Source organism: Echeneis naucrates, chromosome 14, assembly GCF_900963305.1.
Source record: "Echeneis naucrates chromosome 14, fEcheNa1.1, whole genome shotgun sequence".
NCBI classification, from domain to species: Eukaryota; Metazoa; Chordata; class Actinopteri; order Carangiformes; family Echeneidae; genus Echeneis; species Echeneis naucrates.
In genome coordinates, this window is record NC_042524.1 from 13,917,969 (window position 1) to 13,939,734 (window position 21,766).

A 21,766-nucleotide genomic window follows, 5' to 3' on the forward strand; every position below is an offset into this window, starting at 1 on the left:
TGACAGCATGTATTCTTAGTTAGAAAACAATTGACTCTTTTTTCAGGGATTTACCGATGCAGAATGTCAGCTCGAATGTCGAGTTGAGTTAATCCACATCTTTAACCTTTTCCTACATCTGTTTTAGACATCACTGCACAGAATGAGACCTGTGATGTGAGACAGGACTGGAAGCCTTCATTCCTAAGTAATGAGGAGTTCACTCAGCTAATGCTGGAGGTAAAACTTACAACAAAGTGTTTGTCCAAGTTGATTAAGCTCCGACTCTGACTAATATTGACAATGAAATAATACTGACATTACTCCCTAAAATCCTCATCGCAAGCTGGTCAAGGTAACATATCATGAGATTTAAATTTTAGAGAACTTATATTTTCACTGTTGTTGAAGTTAGTAAGACCCTGTCATGAATATAATAACAGTTGAAGAGTGAAGGAGGCACAGAATAGCTATCAAAATAATTTTACATTGAATTTAACTACCAAAGATGATGATGATGGCATGTGACAATGTAAGCGTGCAGCTGTTCATTAACACAAAGTTGTCAGCATACCCACAGCTTCATCATCAAAGTCCCCATTTTCCCTCTCCTTACAGGCTCTAGATGGTTTCTTAGTAGCATTAACTACAGATGGAAACATCATATACGTATCTGACAGTGTGTCTTCACTTACTGGCCATTTACCGGTAAGTGAAAAAACATCTTTTTGTCCTTTTTTCCTTTGTCCTATTTTTTTGCAAATGTCAGTGTTCGGCTCATTCTCATCCAAAAGTAAAAAAAAAAAATATATTTGGCACTTTAAATCCTGCTCTTGTCCAACAGCCTCTTAATTATAAAAAATGTTTAACAATATTTGTTGGCCAATATTTGACTTGCACTAATAAATTATCAGCATTATCCAGCACATGTTGGGATGTAACATATATACATTTATCAGCAATCGTTTTTGCATTTAAGTGACTCTGAAGTAGTGTCCCAGTAGTTAATGATAATATCATATGTAATTATAATGTCTATTTCCGTAGCAGTACTGTTGCAGATCACCCACTCCCCAAGAAACTGACCATCATTCATTTCTGCTTTTGCACCAGTCAGATATGGTGGACCAAAATATCTTGAATTTCCTCCCGGAGCGGGAACACGGGGAGGTGTATAAGCTGCTATCATCCCACATGCTGATGACTGACCCCATTGCTGCTGACTTCCTTGACAGTAAGATACCTACTGGTCGGATTCTCTGTACTCGTCTGGCCCTTGTCTGTTTCTAACACGACACTGCGTCTGGGTCATCCTGCCATGTCATGACTTGACAGTTTATAGCCTGTAGATTGTCGCCCGTGAGATCACGTCACTTGTCCAGTGGGTGGAGAAATAAATATTGGGCATATCGTGTTGATTGTTGAAATTATTCACTTGTAACTGAGTATTATGTTTAAAGTTGTTTGGCTGAAGAATAGAATCAGCACATGATTGAATTATTGATTGAATTTTTTCAAGTTCTTTTAGAAGCATTTTTTCTTTCAGAATATTAAATGACTTGTTTCGCACTGGTTGTGTCATTTGAAATTCTTTATATATAGAACAAGTGGCTGAGTTGAGTTCTGCACTTTATTGGATTGCTGATTACTGTGTCTATAATTAGTCTTTTAGCTAGTAATAGGAGCTATCTTAGTATCATAGTTAAGACTTTAAATCACTGTTATGTTAGCACAGTAATCCAAAGCAATGTTGTATCTGGGGCTTAAGACACTGACCTTAATCTTGTGTCACTATTGGCCTTTTCTGAGAGCTGTCTGTCCTTAGAAGGCTACATAGCAAACTGTTACAGAGCCATTTCTGGAGTGGCACATTTGGCTAGACCTAAAATGTTTTGATTTTTGAGAATAAGCACCTGACTGTAACTGCAAGCAAACTATGCATCTCAGCAGTACATTTTCTGGAAAACTGTCTTATCAGGTCAAAGCCCTCCATTAGTCTTCTAATCTTTTTCTGAGTTGACATTTGAGAGTGACTTCTTTGACTCTCCACAGAGGGTAGGAAATGAGAAATGATTATATTAAATATCACCTAATCTTTGCATAATCAAACAAAACACAACCATGGTTAGCAAGAAATTAATTAAGAATTGATTTGGTGTAAAGATGCAAATATGCATGTACACTACATAATGAATTTGCTGTTACATCTCAAAATAAAATCTGATTTTTTCCAGGTGAAGCACATATTGAATTTTGCTGTCATCTGGCCAGAGGCAACATCAACCCAAAAGAGCCGCCTGTGTACGAGTATGTCAAGTTTGTTGGAGATTTCAAGTTTCATAACAATGGTAAGAATTTAAGTTGTTTCATACCTTCCACACATTTAAAATCCCTGAACAGCAAATCGTTGCTTTGATTTCTGGCTGTCCAGACCATTTACTGTCATTCTGTAAATGCTTCTTTGCCTGTGTGACGTGTCTATTGGCACTGTTAAATTTAAATAAAAGCTGAAAAATATTGAAAAAAATAAAATAAATAAAATCAGCAAACGGTTTCCTTTTTCCCACTGAAGGAAAAAGTCTAGACCATGGGGCCTGGGGTCTTTCTGTGTGGAGTATGCATGTTCTCCCCATGCCTGCGTGGGTTTCCTCTAAGTATTCCAGTCTCCTCCCACCGTCCAAAGACATGCATGTATAGGTTCATTGGTGACTCTAAATTGTCAGGAGGTGTGAGTGTGAGCGGTTGTTGGTCTCGGTCTGTCTCTGTGTGTTGACCTTGTGATGGATTGGTGACCTGTCCAGGATGACTCCGCCCTCGCTGCAGTGTGAGCTGCGATTGGCTCCAGCATCCCTGCGACCCAGAAACGGAAAAGCGGTAGAAGATGAATGGGTGTTTTCTGTTTTTTGAACTGTATGCACCTTGTCTTTTGTCACACAGTGCCTACATCTTCTTGTAACGGACTTGAACTGACGTTACCAAGAAGCCTGCAGTCAACTCTGGAGGAGCAAGTCTGCCTCATTGCTACTGTACGCTTAGTCACTCCACAGTTTCTCAAGGTAAGACCAGCTGGGAACGTGGGCCCTCAGAGGACTAAAACATGTGATACTGAAAAACAACCATAATCAAATTTTGCATGACAGCAATGAGCTGTGCTTGATGGCCTCAGGGGGGGTTTGGTACAATTTGGTCCATATTGACTGAGTCAAGCACTCTCTAGAGATTTCATGTGTCAAAGTGATACAGTGTGGCACACCATGTACCTCCCAACAGATTAAATCATTAAGATATATCTGATCCCAAAGGTAGTCAATGAGTTGAAATCTGGAAACATGGAAAACGCAAGTTAGAGGACTTGATCACAATCACCGCCATTAAGAGTGCAACCCTCGTCAGATCAACTCAGCACTGTAACAGGTTTATACATTAAAGAACAAACGAATAAAGAAAAAAACAAAATGGCATATATTTCCAGTGATGGCTCAGGTGGGATTAATCTTTATTGTGTGTTGACATTTATGAACATTCATTACTGTCATGTTAGAGTTGCAGTATAACATTTTTATGCAAAGGGATTGTAAGGTAAAGTAAAAAAAAAAAAAAAAAAGTGTTTTTCCATCTTTTTTTTTTTTTTTTTTTTTGTAATAGATGAAACATGCCAGATCTTTTATTTTCTATTGTAAAGTGTGTGGGTGTTCAAAGAGCAGATCTATTAGACAGGCTTCAGTTCTCCCCCACTACTTATTCCAAAATGTAAAAGACACTGATGACAGCGACTTTGCCAAATGGAATGACTGGAACAATAATACCTGGGTTATATGACAGGGACAGGGACAAAAGCCAAATCCAGGCTTTAATATATAGATATACATCATTGTTTCTTCTACAGACTATTTTCACTGCTTGTACAGACACGATGGAAGAGTTAGGGATAGCACCAGAAATGATACTGTATATTCTGGGATGTTGTTCACAATATAAGCAACATTATTAGTATAAATTTAATTCGTCCTACTAAAAATCAAACAATTTTTTTGAAATATTCTATTCAAGCTGTATGAATTGAGGGGTATGTATTAAGTGCAAACAAGATGAAGTATAATTTCCCGTAGTAGTGCATTAAGTTTCACAACTGCCCAGGTTAAAGAAAAGAATATTAGAAGACTGCCTTTCTTTGTTGTGAAATCCTCTGTGATTGTGGCTTCATTTAGGATTTGTGTAATGTGGAAGATCATTGTGATGAATTCACATCCAGACACAGCCTTGAATGGAAGTTCCTGTTTCTAGATCACAGGTAAACAATCTGCATGATTCCCTCTCTCACCGTTCAGCCATTTAGATTTAGCAAATACTGCAAAACGTTGTCTTTTTCATCTTTTTCACTGTCTTCCTTTGTGTTTCAGAGCTTCACCAATCATCGGTTATTTACCCTTTGAGGTTCTTGGAACTTCTGGCTATGATTACTATCATGTGGATGACTTGGAGCTTATCGCTCAGTGTCACAAGCAGCGTAAGTGACTCTTGTCCATCTGCTTCTTCTTTCTTACCAACACCCATCACCTTATCCACAAATCCAACTTTGACATATGCTTTAGTTGCTTGCATCCATCCACTTTACTTATGCCTGCGACACCTGCAAACATGAACATGACACTGAGATGCACCTTCTGTTTGTCTCTCGTCAGTAATGCAGTTTGGAAAGGGTAAATCCTGTTATTATCGCTTCCTGACCAAAGGTCAGCAGTGGATTTGGTTGCAGACTCATTACTACATAACATACCACCAGTGGAACTCCAAGCCTGAGTTCATCGTCTGTACACACACTGTTGTCAGGTAAGGCTCATTGGTGCACTTTGGGGTAATTCTGTCAAAGAAGGGCTGTTTACACTATAACACAACAACAAATAACAGCGGTTTTGGATTAAGATTACGTTAGATTTTTCACATTTATAGTGCCTTTCTGCTCTTCCTCAGTTATGCGGAAGTGCGAGCTGAAAGGAGGAGAGCGTTTGGCCTTGAAGAGTTGTCTCCACCGGAGATCGCTCCCTCCTCTGTGAAGGTAGTGGTTTATATGTTATATGCTATGTTTCCAAGTTCAGCTTTTATGTCAACCTTTCATCTTCAACTTTCCTTTTTGGCCATTGTTGTCATGTTCCAGGCTCAGGAGCTGTACTTGGACATCTGCTCCACACTGGATCCTACACGGGACAGAAACAGTGGTGCGCGTTCGGTATCCTCCCACAGCTCCCGGAAGTCCTCCCACACAGCGCTGTCAGACTCTGCATGTGAGTCATCCTCTGCTCCCTAAAGTGCTAACTCACTCAACAGCAGGTCAATATGTACAGAAATCCTGTTTCCAGATGGCTGCAGGAACTTTTGTTATTTAAATTTATCTCAAAGGGGTAGAAAATCCTACATTTGAGGCTTCATGTTGTAATCTGACCAAGATCTTCTAATAAAGCATCTGGAACAAAGCAGGAAAGAAGTCAATAAAACACCCACCTTTATTCATGTAGGTGACGATGCATCTATGATTAAATATTTCCAGGGCTCACTTTAGTGGGTGAAGCTAACCCAGATTCATTAGAAGATTCATAAAAAGCAAACATAGCAGCTGCTCTTAGCCTAACCTACACAAATACACACTTTTATTAATATTTTCATTCATGAAAAAGCTACATCTGGCTGAACAGTAATTAATCACTGTTTTGACATTGCTTATTCATTTTGTGTTGGTTGCGATGGGAAAACTACGTGCATCATAGTTTGTGGGTCTAAGCCAGCAGCAGACTGGGGAGGGAGTGAAAGGGTAGTGAATCAGCAGTATTGTTGCAAAACCAGTGCAATCTATACTCTTTCATAAGCATTGTGGTCACTCACATGAGTATTAATAATCACCCCTATTTCAAGAAAGGAGACTGTAAATCAAATATGAGTAAAAACTTTATAGCACACTGCTTATTTCATGAGCATTATGCAATATGTAAATCCCATTTCAACCTGTTTCAGCCTCTTTCTTCTGAAATGGAACAGTGTAGCTTCTACAGAAGACTGAAAGCTGAAAATGCCTGAATGCTGTTTATATTTTTATGTATATTTATATCAGTTTTATGGCATTATTATGACACAGGTTTCATGCTTTATAAAATATCGCATAAATAATTCAATATAAAAGAATATTGACAATAGACTAACATTTCAGTGCTAACTTGGGTTATCTTTCCAGCTCTGAGCCTTGCTTGTAGTCCAAACAAATCTGGGGGGTAGGCAGTAGCCTCTTTGTAGCCTCAGAGGCAGAACACAAGGCAAAAAAAAAAGTCACAGCAGACACTCCTGCTGGTGAAGCCTTATTGTTGTCTGAGCAGAAATAATTGAAAGCTCCCCAGGTGAGTATATTAGCAGCTGGAAAGCTAAAAAAAACGGTGTCCTTTGATTCAGAATCAAGACCTTGAATATAAGGTCTTCTGTGGTTAACAGAAAAACAACGATAGTGTTCTCACTGAACATGTCCTCAGTCCACGATGATTGAAATGTGTTTAAATGTCAACTGTCTCTTCTGCAGCAGCTACCTCCTACACAGAGGCCTGCACACCATCGTGGCAGTCTACTTCAGTTGGGACAGAGAAGACATCGGCCAGACCCCAGCCCAGTAGTTCAAAGGTCAGTTTATTTAACACGTCACTGCATCTCTTTGTCTTTACAGATTAATAATTGCATGAAGTTGGCCAAAATAAAGTCAAAAGTTGTGTGAAATTGTAAAACTTTGTCATTTCCCCCCTGTAGAGTCTGGCACAAAGAAAAAATTCCTTTGACCTCGTTCCCCAAATGAGCCTCCCCCTTTCTCCTACCTGCAGCAAGCACTCCGCCATGGTTAGTGTTTAGACTTCCTCTCCTGCCTCTTTGCTTTCCTCTGTTCTACTTCACTACAATATCATACAACTGTTGCTGCCGTGTGTGTGTTCATCTGATTGTGTACATTGTCTTGTGGCACAGTTATAAGAGAAGTGAGGGGGAAAAACCCAATTATCATTATTAAGTATGTTTTTTTGTCATTATATATAAATCAATTATTAATATTATTAGAAGAGCTATTTTACTGAAGAAGTTATGAAGCTCAAAAGTCTAAACCATCGTGTGACTCATACCAAATGACCACCTCAAACAATTTGGCACAAGTGCAATAGCTTTGTCTGAATAAAAAAAAAAAAAAAAGACACAACCTCCAGAATGAAAGAGACTGCAAAGCTTTATTATATTTGCTCCTAACCAGTTTTATTTGGATCATGTCTTTCCAGCAACAGCAAACACAGCAGCAGCAGCAGCAGCAGCAGCAGCAGCAGTCGTCCCGCTATCAGCTGCAGCAGCCTCAGCTCGGTGTAATGAACCAGCTGAAGGAGCAGCTGGAGGAGAGGACACGCATTCTGCAGGCTGACATTAAGACGCAGCAGCAGGAGCTGCACGACATTAAGGAGAAGCTTCACCTGGCGAACCTCCAGGTAACACTGAACAGAAAGACCTCTCACACCATTTAACATCGTTTGCTTGTTTTTGCATTGAGAAAACACTGAAGTTCCTTAAAAGTAGATGAACACACACTTTAATCCAGATGGAGAGATCATTACATATGTCCTCATCAATGTTTAATTCACAGTCATGTGCTAAACTCCGCCTACCTAACCTCTCATAGGAATGGTGGAATGGCCCCACCAAGAGGCCAGCACAAACCAGTTCAACTCTTAATGTCATCCTCAAATCATGCTCACTGAAGAGACCTGGGGAGTGTTTCAATATGTGTCTAATGAAATTGAATTGTCCCTTTAGTTAATGTCATTGCCTCCTGAGTGGCAACGCAGGCGACAAGACATCAGCTTATTTGGAACACAAACACACGCAATGTAGTGACATCAAAATTAAACCTGCACTGATTCAGACTTTTCTTATGTTTATGTTTTAGATGTTGTTGCAGCAGCCTATCCACAACAATGACTTTGATCAGACCCAGCAGCAGCCTCAGCAGCAGGGCCCAGGCAGGCCGGCTCAGCAGAGCCAGTCCGGTGTGATCAGGCAGCTCTCAGGCCACCCCAAACCACCAGCCTGTAGCCACAGCTCGTCCCCTCACTCACTCCTGAGAGAGAACAGCTCACCCTCAACACAGGTACAGAGCTGTGCATGTAAAACCGCTAATCTGAAACAGCCAACCCGTCTGAACACAGCTGTTTGGAAATCTGCCTTCTAATGTTGAGAGGATAATAACATAATGGGAGGAAGTTGGTTGTTTAAAGATTTAAACAACACAACAGGTGGCGGCTTCACAATCAGTTGATTTGCCAACTGCCATATGCAGTTTGTGCTTTGTTTGCATTGAAGCAATACTCTCTACTTTCATGTAGCAAGGATGGATGAGCAGACATTTATTTGATTCAAAAGGCAGATCCTCTTGTTTTTATAAGCTGCTGATAAATGTATGGTACCTCTGGCGTGTGTTTCCTTCGTTACATCACAGGTCCAACAGCGGCTTGCCCGGGGCACACAGGTACAATCAGTAAGTTTGCCCGTGCAGACGAATACGAGTCTGACAATGCCCTTCTACAGCAACCCCATGATGTTCTCCCAGACCAACACAAGGCCTCTGCAGGATGCAAACCAAAGACACACAGACGAGTTCAGCCAAGATGGACAACTACGGTGAGAGCCCTGAAACAGACCTGTAATGGTAAAAAAAAAAAAACAAAAAAAAACTGTGATATCCAGAAATTTGGCAGACATTGTGGAAAATTATTAATACACAGTCACATTTATGAAGGGCATCAAGTAGTTTTCTAAATTTCCCACGCAGAAATGAATCATCAAGTAATTACAGGATGACACATTGCAGAGTGTACTCCTCGTCACAGCAGTCCTGTTATAGTTCAGCCGCGGCCCTCTTGTTGCGAGTCATACTTTCTGCCTCACACTGTGAATCAATCAGAGGCAATTATTGCAGTAAAAGACTTTTTTGTTGTCCCCCCCCCCCCCCCCACAGCATGCTTCTCAACCAGCCAATGCAAACGCTGGTTCCCACTACCAATGTCACCTCACAGCCTTCCCAGTGCAACATGGGCATCTCCCAAACCATGTGAGAACTGTACTTGTTGTTTTCGATTAACCGGAACAAAAACACATACACTCACTCCCACACGGCAGTCGGCTCGTGTGGTATAATGTCACATTATGCTTGAGCTCTTCGTTGTGCTCTCTAAACAGATACACCTTGGAGCAGCAGATCATCGCCCCCTCGTTCTCCATGCAACAGGTCAACTGCAACGCTGTCCTTGTGCCCTCTCCAGTATTCTCGTCCCCCATTATGTTCCCACACAACAGTTTCATCACACACCAGTCCCAGTCAGCCTACCAAGCTCAGCCTCAGGCCTCTCAGCACTCCCTGCAGCCCCAGCAGTTCTTTCAGGTACGGCCATTGTCTGCTGTGTAATGAGATATCAGCCATCACCATGTGAATAGACTCTGCTGGCGTATGCTTGATTTTAAATCTGTGTTTAGAAATGGACTGTTGCATAATGATGCTCAGCCTTTACTGATTTATCTGAATTTTAGGTATTACATTGCATTTCAACCCTTAGTTTCCACGGCAACAATGCCATTCCCACAGCGTGTTAAAAAGATTGGTGTTATATTCAGTTTCTCTAAAACCTCAATTTTGTAACAAAACTGTGGCATAATCTAAAAGGTTATTAGATCAGATATGAACAAAATGTGACACTGAATTCTTTTCCTCATACTTTTCTTTTATTTTAATCATGTTTGCCCCCAGCCATTAAAAAAAAAACTAAAAACTTACCGTAGCTAAATCTTGTTAGTCAGGTTCAGAAACACTGTTCATAAGTAGCTAACCTAAATCCCTTTGCACACCAAAACATCCTCTGAAACATCATCAGAGGAGGGGACAGTTATGCATTTTTATCTCCTTGCTGAAGAGTGGGTGGTCTGAAGGTAGGGTAGACGGCATAAGTCCACAGTTTTTCAATTTTTCATTTCATAAATTTCATCTGAAATCTATCAAATGAATGGCTCGCCACCAGTGATCATTAAGGTGTGTTGCATCCTTATCAGGGTTTTATTGTATTTTTTTTACATTTATTTTATTTGGTCAGTTACTGATCAATCCTGATGTGTGTTGACAACACCTGTGTCCTTGCTGCAGAGAAATATACTATTATGTATATGTGCACGAAGAAAGGTTTAATATAAAAATTAGTGAAGGGGTTTTTATCAGCCAGCCAGAGCATATTCACATTTGTTTTTGTGTTCACAGATGACTCAAGGACTTGTGCATGGTGGGTCTACTCCAGCATTCTTACACACCACTAATGTCCCACAGCAAAGCACGATGGGATACATTCAGCAGCAGCCACAAACACAGCAACTGCCGCCAGTGCAACAGCAACAGCAACAAAGGCAATACCAACATTCCCAAAACCAGACTGGCAGTGTTTCAGACTTCCGAAATATGCTGACTCGGTAGCGCTGTGGATTTTTCTTAGAGCGCTGAGATCTGCCTTTGTTGTTGGTGTGTAGGCAGCAGCATGCTGCGGCATTTTGAAGTCAAAGTTGAGGTCAAGTTTTGCAGTGGAAGTGCTTGAAAAGTGGAAAATTTCTCGTAGTGACCTTACCTTAGATGTGAAGCCCATTCAGAAGAAGCCGAAGGTCCACATGTCACTGTAGTGAAAACCACAAACAGCGCCACACTGACCTGACGTCACCTGCAGGATCTGAGGAGAGTCTTAGGTGCTGGGTCTTTCATCATTTGCCCGGCGTCAATCAGTCAGACTGCTGGAGCAACTGAAATATCAGTGATCGCAAAAAGACACTGCTTTCACATGTTTACATGTGTATGCTTTCATCTAACAGTTTCCTTCTAAGTGTCTGTTTGCACTTTGATACCACACCCCGCCCCCCACCTAAAAGTAGAATATTTATTTTTTGCCCATAAATTAATCCATAATTCTCCTCACTAATAATGGATTAACAATGAGATTATTCCACATAATATCATCGCCCCGTTCAGATTTTTAGCTCGAATAAAAATGCTTAATCTCATAGAGGGATGTGTGAACATGGGAAGTCTACATCTATGTGTATTTCAGTTAACAGACATCTGATGTTTCTCTAATTTTCTCCCAAATACATTGATTTAGTTGCAGGTAAATTCACGGCAAATTGCCATGAAAGCTGCTTTATTATTGTGACACACAGTGGTGAAATGACTATCATATCTAAAATCAGGTAAGAGTTCAAATGTAACATGTGACACTGGGAAACTGAGGGGAATGATCTCTAATTACTCGAAAGGTCTATCTAGATTTTTAAAGCCTCAATCTGGGACTGAGGAAGGGGTGCTACAAATATCACACCACTTCTCAATGTGAATGACAAACAAAGCTCCTGAGTCCAAATTGTAGGTGCTTCTCACGAGCTCTGCAGCTCAAGTCTTTTGGTGATGAACTAGCTGTTGGGGGTGGGGGGGGGGTGGGGGGGGGAATTTGTGCCTTTAACCATGGTTCATCCATGGTGTGGTTTGATGGTTTTGTCTGATTATGGCTTTAAAAATCCAGCTCAGGTCCATTTGGAATACAAAGTTATATTTTCATAGGTCATAATTTATTATTTTCCACGTAAGATTAAAACAAAATACATTTAGATTTGTATTGGATATATTACAAATATATATTGGATGCTTTTTGCAACCTTTACATTGGTAGTCCAAACTCCTCTTGAACACTTTCTGTAATGATAGTATCTAATAAGATTCATTTCATTATTTACCAGATCCCTACTGAAATCATTTCATGGTTATTTATTACACAAATATATATATAACTGTATATGGGATAAGAAACTAGTTATCTTTTTTGTTTTGTTTTACACAAAATTATAATTGATTTTATTTGTTCATTGAAATATGAAAAGGTCACTGCTGATCGAAGCCCATCACAGTTAAATGAAAGCGTAATTCCCATAGCACAGTTACAGCGAGACACTTTTGCAGGGGTGCTGGTCTGGTGATTCAGTTACCTCAGAGGCAGTGATTTAGAGGAGATGATGCCTGTTGAGTGGATCTCTCTGAACAGTGTTACTGTTTATTCAGGTCTGGTCATTTGTTTGCTTTGAGTACCTGCAGAGTCACGACACTAAGGCTTTAAGCATGAGCAGATGGGCTAAATATTACAGTGATTGCTACAATGAATGTGATCTCATTGGAAAAATAATGCTATCAGATATTTAATTTACCTTGGAACCATTAATGGGCTATTTTATATAATAGCTGCAGCCATAAGACAAACTCTAAATTCTTCTTTTTAAATATCAAATATTGTTTATTCAATATCTGAAAATTGCTCAAATCCTATCATTATAAGATGTTACAATCTTGTTCTTTTCCTGCTGTGGTGGTTGTAACATTTTCTCTGACAATCTTTTGGCTCATTATTTGTTGAGAAACAGTTTGTTACTTTGAAAATCTTCCTGCCACACGTTCGACTTCTAATCAGCAATCATGCAACAGTTAATTTGAATTGCACGATATGAGAAAACCAAAATTACAGTTACAGAAAGAAGTCTGGAGTGTATTAGTGAAGCCAGACTGGCAGTTGGACGATAAACAGGAAGAAAATGTTGATCTCCTCTTTTAGTAACGACGATCACACACTGCTTGTAACAGTAGACTGTGCGGGAACTATCGGCCAGATTCCAACATCTGAAAATCTTCTACCCTTAAATTCAGTTGCTACACAGTCGTTCCCAGAGGATTCAACATGGAAAAAAACGTGTTGTCTCCTGATGTTCTCATTGTGGAACTTGTGCTACACTTTATTCAAATCAGCCTATAATAATGCTCTATATGACTGTCTGGTCTCAGCCACCTCAGCTGTACTCATTGAAGGACTGGTGCTGTTCATATTGGACAACAGGACTCCACTATCAGAATATTTTCAGCATGTATGTTCAGTGCCGTTTTACACTTTCCTATGTGCAATGTCAATTTGGAAAAAAAAAAAAAAGAATGTTAATTTATACTGTTTTAAATGTTTCAGAAGAGATGTACAATGTATATAGAGTTGTATAATAAGCCACTGTACCATGTAAATTATATGGAAGTATTTTTCTAATGAAATGTCCTAACATTCCTTCAGACATTGATATTCTGGTTCAGCATGTGTCTACTGAAGACTTCGGTCACAGTGATTACACAGGACTTTGTCTGCATGGGAATGTGCTGCAGTTATAACTTCTCCCAAACATTAGACGAAATATTATCACAAGACACAGAAATTCTGGAGTAAAGGGTGACACCTTCACCATAACAATGAAAGTTAAATAAAGAATCTGGACCCGTATGTTCCTGTCAAGCAAGATTTCACATACAAGTAGAGTTTCCATCAGACAGAAACAGATCTCCAGCTGTGTGCTCCCTGATAGTAACAACAACAGCAGACAAAACTGACTGTTTGTTTTTTTTTTTTTAAGTTTATAGTTTCAATTCAAAGCGCAAATATTACTTTAGATGAGGGAAGGAAGTCTCAGTCCCACTTTATGCATCACCGCACGTCCACGTGCAGAAACGGTGACGTGAGTACCCACAAAAGACTCAAAAGTGCCATAGACAACTATATTTCTATCTCCCCTTCAATAATTATTTCAACTAAAATCTTAAGACATTTTGGAAAATTTGTCTACCTTTCAGTGGTATTAAAATTTCTGTGAGGTTGTTTTCCATTAAGACATTTCAGACTTTAGTCCATGCCTGTATACAGAATAACTGTTATCATATTACTTGCCTTGTAAAGGTGGTTCTGGGGAATTCTGCTCATTAAACTCCACTGTGATTGAATGATGTGATAGTTCATGTATTGTGCTCCAGCTGTTGGCTCAGCCCTAAAGTATTTTTGCTTCAGACAAATCAGTCATTCTTCACAACCCCCCCCACAAAGGTGTGTATTGCTTCACATAGGTCACTGTAAATAATCAAACTTTTTTTTGTGGTTTAGTTAAAATGATCTCCCCAACAGCAGTTGTCCTGCCTTCATTTTTATTTTTTCCTTCAACTTTCAGAATGCTTTTCTTCTTCATGGAGTTTTCCATTCAGTGTCAATGTTTTTGAAGGCAAGTGATTTTAATCACATTTAACTTGTAATGCTATTCTGATTTGTAAGAGATTGACTGACTCCAATGTGGGGTCAGAGCGTTGCTTTCTGTGTAAGAATTGCCAGGACATGAACAAAACTAACCTGGTACACAGCCATCTCTTTTGTTTCAGTGCAGAAACAATGAATATACTGTATAATAGAATGTAAAAACAAAAAAAGGTTTAGACTATATAGTTGTTTATTTTATATGTCTAATAGAATACATATGTATGGTAAATGATTTTAAAATTAAAGTAATTTTTTAACAGATAATGAAGTGTCTTATTAGAGGAGGTGAGGCTTTTGTTTGCGTCCAAGTTGGTGTTGCACAGTCACTTGTATGGCTTGTTTTTTCTGTATTTACCATCAAAATAAGCTTTAAAATATTGTTAATATTGTTTTAAAAGAAATTAACAAATTAAGTTTACATTCTAAAATATCTTGATATTAATTCTGCTATATTGAATTATTTATAAATCAAAGTGGATATTGTGAAACATTTGAAAATAAATATTTTTAAACATATGTATTGTTATTCTGAGCAAACTGTTTACTTAGAAATTTATTTATGTACAAGAGTGTTTCTCAGCTGTGGTTTCTTAATGCAAAAAGTTGTATTTTTACTTCAGCAAAACAGACCAAAATCTAAATACGAAAAAGACTGAGAAGCCCATAGTACAGTGGAGGAAAAAGGTTTGATGTCTGTACACAAACCCCTTTGACTGAAAGCTACTAATAGCACCATACATTTCTCAAAAGTCTGCAGTGAAGATTTCCTGGTTAGATTGGAAATTTGCAGTTTTTTAGTTAGCTGAGTTCATATCTTAGCATCATGTGTCAGCGATGATAAATATACAGCTGAAGACAAATGGTAAAAATATTTAATTTCACATATTTCAGTATATTCAGCATATAAAAGCGCACACTCTAAAGTATTAGGTTTGTACTAGTATATCAAATTGGACTTTGGTCTAAAACAGGGTGGTTTGGTCTCTATTCCCTCTGTCTAAATATAAATGAGTAAAGACGGGATTTGTGCATGCTGATCACAAGCTACTCCCACAAAATTAAACTAAACTGTCCTAGTCTAGAGAAACCTCAGCCACTCGGTACACCTTGGTGATCAGAACTTCCACCTTATCTCCACCCAGATGACAAAGATCCAAAATGCACACGACGTGTGTGTCCTCCAGCTCACTAGCAGTTGCCAAGATCTCCTCTGAAAAGACATTTCACATTCCAACATCAGAGTCGCGTGTTGCAATTGTCCTTAATATGATTCGATGTATTTGTTGTGAAAAAGCATGTGTCTCAGTGAGTTCTTTCTGAATATGTTGAGCAGTGTGGTGGCTACCTGACTCAGGAAGAGTTGCATCACTGTGATTAGCTGTGTCGCTAAGAGGGCAGAGGAAGCCTGATGAAAGGCAGGACATCATTGTGTTGCCGTGGGGATCCTGAGGGAGACCCACAGCTCTGGGCTCATCAGCACTCACAACAGGAAAGTATGCAGCATCAACAGCTATCTGCTTATTTATGCCTGTGGGGAGGATGAAAATGTGATAACACACAAGTAATCAGTGGTAAATGAATACAGACGCAGATTTTGTTGTGTTAGTTTTTTTTTTTTTAAACACAAGAAGACAGCTATGGCCACCACAGATCAGAGTAAATCTGCATTACCTAATATTGTGACTTGGTAGTATCCTGCACAAACCACCGGGGGGATGGTCTCAGTGGATTCCCCCGGCATCCATCGCATTGGCTGGAGGTTGCTCCACTGCAGGAGGACGTTCTTGGCATCAAATGTGAATCTCTGAGAGATGCTGTCTGTGTATAGACCACCTTGACACAAATGTTCAGACACTTCTTCTCTCTGCTTTGACCAACTCTTGCTTTCCCAAGAAAAAACATCAGAGTCTGGTGGGAAATCGACAGAAATACTTCAACAGGAATCCAGAGTGTATCAGAGGACATGAGATGCACACAATGAAAGTGTAGCTCAGGTAATTCACCTTGATTTGGATTTTGCAATTCCAGACTATGTTCTACATCCTCAGACTCAGAATCACATTCTCTTTCATCCTGCTCTTGCTCTTCCTCTGTACTTTTATGCCCAGCCTTTCTGTGGGAGCAGAGATAAACTGAGAACAGAGAACTGTTGGTGTGGTTTAATGATGAATACAATCAGCTGAACCTTAGGTACCTTTTTGATGGCACGTCACTGCGATTCAAGGAGGACTGCCTGGATTTTCTGAAGAATATATTGGCATGTTACAATGCATTAATTAAAAGTAGAGTTGAAGAGATGCATTGTTCTCAAAGTGCAGATATTGATGTACGAGCATCGATAAAACATCATGCTCAGAAATCTGGTAGTCATGGCTGAAACTATACCTCACTTCAATTCTTCTTTTTCCTCTGCTTGCTGGGATTTCCTCAGCAGATGGGGATGTTAAAGTGTTGATCACAATGTGCTCAGCTGAAACATCTGGAACCTGCAAGAAACCAATTGGTCTACCCTGATTTAATTTATTTAAAGGTTACGTTATCAGAAAAGTTCTTTGAAATGTCTTTCACCTCTCTCACTTCTGTCCCTTTGGACTCTGTGGTCTTCAGGGTTTTCCTGAACTGTACCGCTGTGATCTGTCCTTGAATTGCAAATTTTTTATGCTCCCTATATTGCAGGGTCTCTAACTCCCTCTTCAGGTCAGAGGCAGCAACCAGGGGAAGTTGAGCTGAAGACAAAGCGTAAAGGTTTCAAAACAACAAAAGTTAAAACTGCTCTAAACACTATTACTTTTACTGCCAGATACTGAATTTCAAATGCAGAATGTACTGTACCCTTAACACCGAGTGTTATTGGCTTAAAAGAAAAACATCTACAGTGTAAACAGTTGAACTTCCTGCAGCTGTGTATAAAGACAGGGTAGAGCACTGCACAGCATTAGGCCCGTCAGCCGTCCGTCTTTTCCCTTACCTGATGCATCTACCATTGACTGTGTGAACATCTTGGGGGGACGAGGGTAGATATAATGGCCACCGACTGCAGTCTTCTTGAGGACGACGTTGTCCTTCAGAGTCTTGGTCCATTGGATGAAACTCTTCACTCTGGGGTCACTCACATAAGGCTGACCTTTGTGATAGCCTGTTGTGGACACGAATAACATACAGCTATCTCCTACTGAAGTGACCAGCAGCGTTGCCATGTTTAGCTTCTCATCACTAACCTGTGATGAATGTTTCTGTCTCACAGCTGCTTGTGAGGTAGGGCAGTGAGCCTTCCACCTGACAAACCCTCATTTGAGTGCAAACCAGGTAGGTCACTGTGGAAGAGATGCTGAATTAAGTGAAGGTGCTCTCATATCTGACAACAGATTTATCAGACATGATGTGAGGCAGCTGACTTACTGGGGCAAATAGAAGAGAAGATTTCTGGCTGGGAAGACGAAAAAATCTCCAGGATAAAAGGCTGGTCAGATGTCCCATCCACTGCATGGACCCAACGATAGGTCCAGTACTTTTCTGGACCTTAAAGGCGAGAATGGTCAATCAATAATTTTATAAAAAAATTTATTATATTTTGCAGCTTTCCTTCAATCCTCAGTCAGAAATTATTTATATTGAATATATAAATGAACATTTCTCACCCTTGTTCCCTTTACTCCTGACTCTTTCAACACGACCAACATACGTTACCAAACCAATAATATCACAGGCAAAATTGTTGGCTAAACTTTCCAACTCAGACCTGTAAGACATATACATACCATCATATGAAGCTGTTTTTTTTTTTTTTTTTAATCAATTTTATTAATAAAATAAATAATACATGGTGCAGCAAGTATTTACTATTTAGACAGAATAATAGCTAAACCAAATGCCTTCCACATTTGTATAAATCTGAAGCATTACAGGAAGACAGATAGCGTGATGAAGTGCAGAGTGATGATAAAATACCAATTCACAAATTTACCTGGTGATGAAGTGGTAGGAAACCTCTGGCAACCCCCATTGAGGCAGCACGCTCTTTGGTGACACTACAGTGATAACTGAAGTTGGATTGCGAGGGTTCAGGCAGATTTCTTGGAAAAAATACATATACAGAAACCAGAATAGAGTGTAAGGTATAACTGTTAGTACACTGGGATAAGACAGGATGCAACTAGTCAAAGCTTTTCATTAACAGTTTTCAGAACATCAGAAATTTTCCTTTTATTTTCCAGGTAGTGTAAAACCTGGTCCAAATATTCACTCACTAGTAAGCAAAATTAAAAAACAACTGCAGGTATCTGCTACTTTTGAGTATTCAAGTACAAACAAGTAACTGCTATCAAGTTATGAGAATGTTATGCATTGTAACACAGCATTTGAGGTTTTTCTTGTCGGAATTAAAATGAAAATGCCACACAATTTAGGACTATGATCAGTGGTTATGTCCATACCTACAGAGTTAAAGTTCTTCATTCTGTGATGATCCATTTGTGGGCGTGATCGGCTTGAATAACTCTGCTTCAGGGAGTAATTTTGAAGGTACAGCACTGAGCCTACGGTCATTTGGTGGTAAAACTCTGGACAGAGTTCATTCCAGAGCACAAGAGACATTGTGCCACTCTGGTCAGCAACTTCAAAATATGCCTGCAACGGGATGTGAATATGTGGTGAAATACGAGCCAACCGGATTCTGTCACAGCAAAAGAAATCCTAATGCTAAAATTCCATCTACTGATTTCTGCAGGTTCAGGCTTACCTGGTAGGGGTAATCAATCTTGAGTGCAAACTTCCCATAATATCGTAACCTGGATTTGTGTATTATCTTCACAAGGAGAGGCAAAGGTTTCCATGAGTTTCTAAATGATGACTCCAGACTACTCAGAAGGGTAATCTTGGACACTTGAAAATAAGACATTGCAGATAACAAATCATCAAGGTTATTGTTGCACCACAAGCAGTAAAAGCCAATTCATTTAAGTTACTTATTTATTTAAGGAAAATAATTATTTGCTCAGGAGAGGCATTAGCTGGAATTAACATAGAGGCAAATTTAGTAAATGTGTTTTTGTAAAAAAAACTAACAAACAAACAAAAAAAAGCATTTCTTTCATCTGCAGTTTAGGCAATTAATTATGCAACTAGCCTTCAAGAATTCCTCCACTGAGATTCAGAGAAAAGTTTAAAGACATCACCATGGGTTCTGAGTAGTTGTGGTTGGCTTTTTATTTCAAAAGAGATCATGAAAATAACTTTTAGTTGCAGCTATGTAAATAGTATAAAATAGTCTTGTGTGTTTGACCTCAGCAACTGCCATCCTCTAAGAGGAAAGAAAAATGGGCCAAACGCAATGGGATATTATATTTGCTCAACACTATTTACAAAAAGGTTCAGTGGTGCAGATTTCATTGACCTGTGTGTGACGTGGGGGGGGGGTCGGGGTCAGCGTCTCACCGTCCAGCACAGTGTCAGATGAGGGAGATCCTGATGTCCAGATGTCTCCCTCTGGGTCGTCGTTGTTCCACAGAGATAGGTAATGTTTGCGGCCCACCTGCAGAGGAACATCGCTTTGCAGCACCACACTCCTTTCCATGCCGTGCTTAACCAGCATAGGCAGGCAAGCGACGTCATTCACACGGGACAGCACGGCGGACGTCTCCGCACCACAGCTGAGCTTTTCAATGCAAATGTAGCCATGTCCCAGTCTCCTCTCGTTGTAAACAAAAGAGCACTGCACAATGCTAATTTCTGTCCCGGTCCTCAGGGTGTTTGTCCGCACCAGGTGATTCAGACCGGGGTCGAGGAAGCACTTGGCTCTCCAGACCCCATCGGTGACGGTCACGTCGTAGGTGAAGGTGTCGATCTGCTGCCCATCGCCTTGCTCCGACAGGTACCTCTGAAGCGCGATGACAGCGACAGGAGCGCTCTCCTCAGCTGTGAGCTTCAGACTCTGTGTGGACGATAAACGCTCAAGCGTCCTCTGCAGAAAGGAAACCCGAGAAAGACCGGACACCGGACAGGAAGAGCATGACGAGGTGTCCCCCATTGCAGGATTTTACCGGACCGGTGTCCCGTTAGACAAACTGGACCGCTCTCAAGAGTACCATGTTAGCTTGTTGGCTAAATAACCAACTTCTTTCTTCCCGCGTTTAATTTTACAGAAAACCTGTCTTATCAGATCAAATGTAAGACCCAGCAACCCCTACTAAACAATTAAATACGTACTTGGACTGTTTTCCAGTTTCCAGTGATAAAAGCCTGCAAGGTAACAGAAGTAACAGTCACGGTTGGTTCAAAAAACAAACAGCGCGGTGCCATTTGATTGCGTCACTGCTTTAGCGTGCGTTAAAAACTGTGAAAAAAAAACACGAAACTCCCTGAATATGTTTCTTTTGTTTGTTTGTTTGTTTATTACTGACGATACGAGTCATACAAATTCACTGCGGCTTAAAACTCGCAGGTAATGTCCACTGCAATTTCCAATTTTAAAATCCCCCGCTTAGCAGCGGATGGTGGGCTTCTTCTTCATGTTTTACGGCGGTTGGCATCCAGCTCGATGGCGCATTACCGCCACCTTCTGCTCCGGAGTGTGGGTCAGACTGTAAGCTTACTTTCTTGCTCCCCAGAACGGAAAGACAAAAAATAAATAAAATAAAAACCCTACTCATACTCTTTGTCTACTCTCCATCATACACCCCTAGTGTCCTCCAACCCTTTAGTAGAGCCCTGTGCTCTGTCCACCATTTTTAATACCATTTTTAATATTCTGTTCCTCATATACTATTCCTCATTGCCACTCTGCGTCTCATATTTACTGCACCTTCCACAGACTCCTCCTCCTGACATCCCTCGCACAATCCTGTTTGGCGTTCACCCATTACTTTCAGTGTTTTATTTAATGCACAGTGTCCCAGCCTTAACCATGTCAATATAATTTCTTCTCTTCTTATTGGACTTCCTGCCTTTTTGACTTTCACACTCCTCTGTAGGATGGTGGACTTGATGTAACGTCATCAAAGCGACGGCTAAAAGTGACGTAAGGACGTCAGCTGATTGATGGAGCTGGTTGTTTGGTTTATTGTGGGCTCAGAACAGGATGTGAAAACATTTTCATATCATGGCTACAAAAAAATGACATGTTGATTGGCAATGGAAATAAAAACAGCTTTTTTTAATTCAACAACAATATTTATCAACTTTACATGCAATTAGATCGCTTTCATACAGCTAATACATGAAGTAGTTAGTAGTAATGGGAATTTATAGGTTTCCACACTAGTACATGTAATGTCTAATTTCCTTAACTCTGTGGGGAACATAAAGAAAATGTGCAAAAGAAAAAAAAAAATTCTTGAGATCTCTCAGGAGCCCCCCTCTTTTTTTAAAAAGAATATTCCTGTTGGCTTATATGAAACTGAATCTATGAAACTTCAACATAGTACCAAACATCTCCAGCAGCTCCAATGCGTATATGCTACTCACAATGACTTAAGTTGCAATTGTCTAATAATAATAATTTACAGTATATCACTCACAGGAACAAAACAAGTGATTTTATTAATGCTTTCACTGAGTTTTTCTGCCAAGACCTAGTTGGTTTTTCTTGTACATTCACTTTTACA

The 21,766-nt window shown here is 39.9% G+C and overlaps 2 protein-coding genes across 5 annotated transcripts in view; one reads left to right on the forward strand and one right to left on the reverse strand.

The window, feature by feature from the left end:
• The window catches only part of npas2 (neuronal PAS domain protein 2), a 35,471-nt gene extending 23,996 nt beyond the window's left edge, over positions 1-11,475 (forward strand). For 3 of the 4 annotated variants that reach the window (XM_029518777.1, XM_029518778.1, XM_029518775.1), the window contains exons 5-22: positions 128-219; positions 598-687; positions 1,093-1,213; positions 2,214-2,327; positions 2,917-3,035; positions 4,188-4,270; positions 4,380-4,486; positions 4,662-4,809; positions 4,951-5,035; positions 5,135-5,261; positions 6,539-6,636; positions 6,760-6,846; positions 7,272-7,472; positions 7,931-8,131; positions 8,480-8,661; positions 8,999-9,091; positions 9,220-9,421; positions 10,286-11,475. In XM_029518777.1, the coding sequence (XP_029374637.1) occupies positions 128-219; positions 598-687; positions 1,093-1,213; positions 2,214-2,327; positions 2,917-3,035; positions 4,188-4,270; positions 4,380-4,486; positions 4,662-4,809; positions 4,951-5,035; positions 5,135-5,261; positions 6,539-6,636; positions 6,760-6,846; positions 7,272-7,472; positions 7,931-8,131; positions 8,480-8,661; positions 8,999-9,091; positions 9,220-9,421; positions 10,286-10,495 (2,360 nt within the window). In that variant the 3' untranslated portion in view covers positions 10,496-11,475. The remainder of the gene's footprint in view (positions 1-127; positions 220-597; positions 688-1,092; positions 1,214-2,213; positions 2,328-2,916; positions 3,036-4,187; positions 4,271-4,379; positions 4,487-4,661; positions 4,810-4,950; positions 5,036-5,134; positions 5,262-6,538; positions 6,637-6,759; positions 6,847-7,271; positions 7,473-7,930; positions 8,132-8,479; positions 8,662-8,998; positions 9,092-9,219; positions 9,422-10,285) is intronic. The other variant, XM_029518776.1, reaches the window with a different exon arrangement.
• A 3,544-nt stretch (positions 11,476-15,019) lies between these two features.
• radx (RPA1 related single stranded DNA binding protein) lies at positions 15,020-20,685 on the reverse strand. The gene is made up of 16 exons (XM_029520107.1): positions 20,370-20,685; positions 19,599-20,124; positions 18,904-19,046; positions 18,599-18,791; positions 18,130-18,238; positions 17,804-17,904; positions 17,565-17,684; positions 17,384-17,479; positions 17,134-17,301; positions 16,734-16,891; positions 16,551-16,651; positions 16,360-16,407; positions 16,169-16,278; positions 15,837-16,073; positions 15,511-15,693; positions 15,020-15,375 (listed from the first exon to the last, which is right to left on the reverse strand). The coding sequence occupies exons 1-16, from the start codon at positions 20,460-20,462 to the stop codon at positions 15,239-15,241; spliced, it is 2,523 nt and encodes an 840-aa protein (XP_029375967.1). The 5' UTR covers positions 20,463-20,685; the 3' UTR covers positions 15,020-15,238.
• Positions 20,686-21,766: the final 1,081 nt, after the last annotated feature.